Here is a 6,912-nt window from a genome sequence, read left to right on the forward strand (position 1 = left end):
ACTTATTTCTTGCATGTAGCATCGGCAATAGCTCTTGAGACGGGGTTCGGTAATGGCTTGCGACCAGACCGGCCGAGACCATCCTTGAAACCATATTCATAATAGGGTATACACTTCTCGACTTGTGAAGGCTCGATTTCTTGCCATGTCTTGCAGAGTTTACATCACATAGGGCGTCAAGAAACAGCATGAATTTCGAAATTCAGATGCATGCGGACGTATGCACATTCTATATCCCTATGACTCCTTCATGGACGTTTTATCCTAGATACGCTCAATATATTCGTATGCATTCTTTAATCAATGAATTTTGATTTACCGATAAAAAAACCCGATAGGCCGTAAAAACAATAACTCATTTTCGCACTCTGCGCAAACTTCTCACTCTCTCTTTAAAAAAAAACTCTTATTCTTTTAATGTCAACAAGAAAGTTTACACTTTACAGTATATGGTGGTGGAATGCTTTGGTAGCATTTCATCAGCAACATTTGCAAGCAATTGCCTTAGAACAATTTCGTAGGAACACCAAGTTTAGTCATCACAGGACAATTGCCATAAATAAAGGAATACAATGACCACAATACTAAGAAACTGTTACCAATAACAAGATATTAAATATCAAGAACAAAAAATAAAATTCAAATTTAGATTTCGATTCGGGTATCCATTTCTGTAATATTCAAGTAGATGGTACCTTTATAGCTTTATACGAAGGGTGAAGCAATCCAAGATGATCGCTCATGTCTTCAAGTGGATTGCTAGTCTCGTTCCTCGTTCTCTTCACTCTCCTGCTAGCGAGTGATCTGTGAGTAAATCCATACATCTGTAAAATCTGATTGTCCCCGAAGTTGAATGCACGATCCATTTGTCTCAAGCACCGCTCGACTGGATAATCCCCGAATTTCCCACAAGGCTTGCATCCCACAAAGTGAGTCACGAGCGGCCATCGGTGATCACCGAACCCTGGATGATAATTATCCATCATTTCCTCATATTTATCCACTAAAATCCCCCAATAACCGTGCAAATAATATTTACTCTCGAGATAAACCTTGTCACCCCACTTATCCTTCTGCGATCCCAATATATACACCATTGCAGACTGATCATCTGCCTCAAAAACCGGCCTATCCTTCAGCTCCCGAGTCAAGAGCGCCCCTGCATCCTCTCTGATCTTCCCCTTAGGCCCCATAGGAGCCCACGTATCGAGAATATCCAAAGACCACTGACAGTTCCGAAGCAAGAAACTTCCCGTGTTTAAACCAATCCAATTCTTGTCGTCGTAAACCATCTCGTCCCAACCGTGCATCACGAAATTACGATCCTTATACCTCTCCCACGGCACCTCAAACGCCATATCCGTAAACATAGCATCACTATCCATCCACCACAAGAACTCCACCTCCGGATGCGAAAGCAACAGCTTCCGGATCAAAGGCAACTTCGCCCAAAACCCAGACATCTCCGCATCGAGCAATGCCATATTGTAAAAGATCTCGATCCCATGAACCCTGCAATAATCAATCTTATTCTTAATAGACTTCAACAGGTAATGATCCCCCACAGGATTCTCACAGGGCTTAGGCGAAGATCCAGTAACCAACAAAACCCTCGGCTTGTTCGGACCCAGAAAATTCGGAAAATCCAAATTATTTTTCAACCATTCGCCTCTCTGCTCATCCCAATTCGTAATCTTCGGCCCTAAAGTATAGGGCTTAGACAAATCCCTCGTAAATTCCGCAACCCCGTCATCTTCATCCTTCAAAATCTTCCTTATATCGAAGTCAGCATAGTTATTGTTCCCATTATCCACACTAACACCACTTCCCCGCTCCCCTTGAGTCGCCTCCTCCAAAACCCGCCGCGGCTCGTGCCGCTTGCGGAAATACGAAATCGTGTCACGGATATCATCTAGATCTTTCTCCGGCGTCCCAAATCTACCAGCTCCAAGATTTCCTCGCAGAACTATCACAGTGAGGAAAAGACAAAGAAGGGTCAACTTACCATTGCGCGCAAGGCGCTGAAGCTGCAGCACGCGTCTCTGGCTGAGGACCCGAGCTAGCATGACGCCTCCGGTACTTCAAAGGAGCTGAGAGCTTGAAATCTTGATTATGACAGTGAAGAATGAGCTGCGAAAAATCCCACAACTCTAATTTCCGGGTTTTTTCTGGGGTAGGTTGCTTTTACAGGGTCGAATGGAGAAAAAGGGATCTGGGGAGAAGGGATATAGTAGGAAACTGACTAATTGAGAGGGGTTTCTTGAGGGAAGGTGAAAAATTTGCGTCGGTGGAGAGCAGTAAAGGGTGGAGGTGCTAGTTTAACCCGTGTAAAGACTTGGGATTCGGACAAGAATATTTTACTTCGTTTTCTGTCTTTTTTATAGCTCAGCCAGACCATGATAGTTGACGCGTTCTGACCTAGTTTTTATCATACATATATATTATATATATATTATATTTTAAATTTTTCACAATAAAAATAAATATAATAAAATAAAAAATTTAGCGTGATCGATTATCAGAATTTTTGTTTATATATAAACCAAAAATTTGACCCATCTGCTTTATAATAATAATAATAGTAATAATAATAATAATAACATTATTATGGTAATAATACTACATAAATATGTAATAATATTAGTAATATTAAACAATTGATTAAGTAATCGTTATTTTAAGTTTTTTTTTAAAAATAGTTTGATTTTTAAAAATAATTTCATTCAATTGTTTGATCATTCATTTTTATATCAATCACAAGAGTGTAATAAATATATAATTTCACTTCGAAGTTGACATACACATACACACATATCGAAGGTGATGAAATAAATGCGTGTCATAGTGCATCAAGTATTGGTCGACCAAACCATTTGTTGATTCCAATCTATATAAATTATAGTAACAATTTAATGATTTAAAAAATATAAAATGTCTAGTTCGACCATATGAATAACGTGGTCGTATCTGAATTTATCTTAGGCACAAAGCAAGATTAGCTGACCAAATATGGATATGGTTTATGTCGTAAATGAATCGATTCAGTTTGTAAATTTTTCGAGTTTGTTTTAAAAATATTTGATTCGTATCCGATCTTATCGAATACGAGACGAACTCAAACATGTTCGAACTTTTTTCGAGTCAAACTCGATCATTAATTATTTTGTTCGATAATTCTATTAATTATCGAAAATGTTCGAATCTTTCAAGCCAAACTCGAACTCCGGCTTTAATTCGAATCGAATTCGCGCTAAATTTTTTAAATTTTCGAACTTCGAGTCAAGCTCGAACTCGAGTAAAACTAATTTGAGCTTTTAAATTTTTCTCACATTCGTCTCGATTTGGTTCGTTCACTCTCCTATTTATGTCTATTGAAATCCTTCATCCTTAAAAAAAATTAGTTTAACGAATCTCGGATACCCGGTTTATCTATCCATTTAAAAAAAAAAAGTAAAAAAAAAACATGTAATGGGCCGACTGATACACTTCTCCGCCCTGTTGGACCCACTAGAGACCGTCCAAAAGCTTGGGTTTTGCAGCCCATTCATCGAGCCCCAACCGGGCCCAACCAACATCCGCCTTTCATGTTTAAATTCAGCATCCATTTCAAAATCTCACAAATTTTTGCTGCAAATTTTCTCCACCCAATCCCAGTACGGATACGAAGAAATGGTAAATTCCTTGCTTTTTTTTTTTTCAGTTTAATTTCCCCATTTTTGAAGCTCGTAAACTTGTTCTCGAATCGTTCGATAGTTAATTTCAGATATTCGTGTCGCTTTTTGCTTATATTGCACATTTTAGATTTTGAATCTCAATCTCGTTTGAGTAATTTCTTTCCAATCCTAGTACGGATACAAATAAAAGGTAAATTATTTAAAATGGAAAATGTTGTCGTGTTGGGTTACGTAATATGGGCTATTTACTGTGTTTTGTTGAATTTTGAAAGCAATTATTGATTAGCAAGGGCTGGAATTGTCTATGTACTATCTATTACCTTATATTTAAAAAATGAAGAAATGTTATTTAAACATTTCGCTTAGGCTGAATCATACATCAACAAGCTGCCTAACGTAGTGAAGGCAAACTTTTTTGGCATTCAAAACATATTATTGTCGTGACTATATAAGTATTATTGTGAGATAAGAAACATGAATCATTTTATCACTTGTATTTTTATCACTTGCATCAAATGAGAATATTGATCTATGTTTGAGAAAATTCATCTATTGCATCAGTTCAACTTACCAATTTGATGTTATTGCAACCTACCAATTTTGATGATGAACCCTTTTAACATGTGACGGAGTGATAATATCACTTGATGTCCCCTTTTGGAGAGAAGCAACTAATGATGAGATTGAATCAATTTTTGTTTATCATGTTTAGGAGTTAGAACTTCATTGATTAATCTAATGAGAGTAAGCTGATGAGTTGTTAGTGGATATTCCTCAATTGAAGTCTAAGTTCCCTACCATTTATCCACTAAATAGTTATTAAAAATGTTATTGAATGAGGAGGCTAATGAAGAAATTTATAAATTAGCTCTTGGTTTTACAGCGTGGAAATTAGAAAATATTTGTAAGCTTGGTAAATCCTTGTATGTATTTAAATAAGTCCAACGGGTATTGTGTTCTTGAACTTGATACGTTCATTTACAATAAAATTTGTAAATCCTCGTATGGTGACATGACAAGTTTGACAAAGTGATGATATCTGAGGGGTGCTGTGTCTGTGAAGTTGATTTTTTCATTTATACTAAATTTGAGGAAGAACGGGGCGACTGTCTGCTAGAATGTAGATGATATGTCAATGTTGAGAATGACTTTGAGGTATTTATGAGAGAAAGTACTTTTTTATCATCCTAATTTGATATGGACTATATAGGTGAGGATCATGTAATTTATGTTGCTTGTTCTAATTAGGCACATCGATCTATTTTTGAGTAAATTAATTTATGGTTTGTCTTTGTCATAATCCATCCGTTTTTTGTTTATGCATTCAATCTGTCAATCTGTTCTTCATTGTTGCGACCTGTTAAGACCAGAAGCCGTGCCTTGTTATAATTTGTCTTCCTTTGCAATACTTATGTGTTGTCGCTTCTTTGCTGACAGGATGGACATGATGCAGAGAACTCAAAACAGAGCACTTCTGATATGACAGCATTTGTAAGTTTTATCCCAAGGACTTCTTTTTCGTTTTTATTTTATCTTATTTTATATTTATCTGTAATCCTTTTTCTTTGTTCTGGAAAGAGGGGGTGTGCTGGCAGTTACATTTCTTTCGCTTTCTGGAAGTGATTCATTGCTAATACTCCTTACACTAACTTATCTATCTGTTTATGCTTAGGTGCAAAACCTACTTCAGCAAATGGTTAGTAATTAATATCAATCTTTCTTGTGCTTCATTTTCTTTTACACTCAATAGCATTGCTGATATTTATTCTCTCTTTGCAGCAAACTAGGTTTCAGACAATGTCTGAATCCATCATTTCGAAAAATATCCTTCAAATACTATATAAAGGACATGATATTGATCCTGGCATACACTTTTACCAATGCTAGCTCTTGATATTTAATTTAACCACAATATTTTAGCATGCTTATAAGTTTTTTTCGAAACATATCACCCAAGAATTCACACAGTGTAGTGGATTGAGAAACGAAGTTGCACAATAGCATTACCGATATATTGTGAATCTTCTCATGAAAATCTTATCTGACCTTTTTGACATATTATTATTGATTTCAACCCTTGACCACATTGCACTTGATGAAATGGGGAACCGGATCGATGAACTTGAGCAGAGTATCAATGACCTTAGGAATGAAATGGGTCAAGAAGGCTCTCCATCGCCCTCAGCTCCATTGAAGGCAAGAGATGACCCCAAGTCTGCTGACGATAGTTAAATGACATTGGCTTGTTTATGTATACGTTTTTGGATGTTGTGTCTTCTTTGTTCATGATTTCTTGAATTGAAACTGTACCAGCCCCAATTTCCCAATTTGGAGAAATTCTGAAGTTGAGATTTTTGGTTGATGGTCCAAGTATGTGTGACGATGTGTTGGCAAAATTACTTATATTTTTTGTGCTCCTTTGACGTGTATGCAGCTTTGTTGATTAGCAGAAATATACAATACTTGAACGATCATCTTACGCAGAGAAATGTGAAATTGATATGGAGTTCTATCACCTCGAGTGTATATAAGTTAAGCATGAGTTTTGTTGTGCCATAATAGATTCGGTAGAGTTATATTTAATTATTTAATAGATCACTTGTTTTGAAGATTGATTTTTAAATAAACAAGAGAGTTTTAGGTAACTTTGATATACATATGAATCGAGTATGTGATTAGAAATACGAACTATAAGTATAGTTTTAATATTTTTTAAATGCAATTTCAACTGTTTTATATGTTGTAGTACGTAGTGTAGTATGTGCTCAAGTATATTGTGATTGAGATCATAGAACTCAAGATGTCAACCACGCAAAACAGACAAATAATTCAAGATTCATTCTTTAAACGTGATAAAATAGTGAAAATTATTCAACACTTTATTTTAAAAGCAATAGCGCATTGTTGGCAACTTCAAGGATTTTATCAACATAATTCAAGGTCCTTTCTTAATCAAATTCAAGATTCATTCTCAAAGGCACAAGACTAGTGACAATTATTCAACACGACTTGTAAAAGCAAGACATTGTCGACCTCAAGGTTCTCTTTATTATAATTCTGTTATCAAAATTGCTAATAACAGAATTGTAGAAGCGAACTTGTAAAAACAACGCAGTAATCAGAATAAGTACATCGTTTAATGTATAAGTATTGCGTATGTAAGAACAAAACCAAACTGAATCATGTAGCTAGTACAATTTCCTTAAAACAGATTCGTCTCATCCGATATGTGCTTCGA

At 35.9% G+C, this 6,912-nt stretch overlaps 2 protein-coding genes across 2 annotated transcripts; one reads left to right on the top strand and one right to left on the bottom strand.

Moving 5' to 3' along the window:
* Positions 1-531: 531 nt before the first annotated feature.
* LOC140961482 (xyloglucan 6-xylosyltransferase 2-like) lies at positions 532-2,351 on the bottom strand. The gene has a single exon (XM_073420037.1). The coding sequence runs from the start codon at positions 2,064-2,066 to the stop codon at positions 681-683; it is 1,386 nt and encodes a 461-aa protein (XP_073276138.1). The 5' UTR covers positions 2,067-2,351; the 3' UTR covers positions 532-680.
* Positions 2,352-3,559: 1,208 nt separating this feature from the next.
* On the top strand, positions 3,560-6,092 carry LOC140960920 (heat shock factor-binding protein-like). The gene is made up of 5 exons (XM_073419242.1): positions 3,560-3,672; positions 5,112-5,165; positions 5,347-5,370; positions 5,454-5,496; positions 5,767-6,092. The coding sequence occupies exons 1-5, from the start codon at positions 3,670-3,672 to the stop codon at positions 5,904-5,906; spliced, it is 264 nt and encodes an 87-aa protein (XP_073275343.1). The 5' UTR covers positions 3,560-3,669; the 3' UTR covers positions 5,907-6,092.
* The last annotated feature ends 820 nt before the right edge of the window (positions 6,093-6,912 follow it).

This window comes from Primulina huaijiensis, chromosome 16, assembly GCF_012295235.1.
Source record: "Primulina huaijiensis isolate GDHJ02 chromosome 16, ASM1229523v2, whole genome shotgun sequence".
Lineage (NCBI taxonomy): Eukaryota > Viridiplantae > Streptophyta > Magnoliopsida > Lamiales > Gesneriaceae > Primulina > Primulina huaijiensis.

Bases quoted from the DNA above. Each gene is read 5' to 3' on its own strand.
- LOC140961482 (XM_073420037.1), bottom strand. From the start codon at position 2,066: ATGCTAGCTCGGGTCCTCAGCCAGAGACGCGTGCTGCAGCTTCAGCGC.
- LOC140960920 (XM_073419242.1), top strand. The intron at 5,166-5,346 runs GTAAGTTTTATC...GTTTATGCTTAG, and splicing joins CTTCTGATATGACAGCATTT to GTGCAAAACCTACTTCAGCA. The intron at 5,497-5,766 runs ATATCCTTCAAA...ACCACATTGCAC, and splicing joins TGAATCCATCATTTCGAAAA to TTGATGAAATGGGGAACCGG.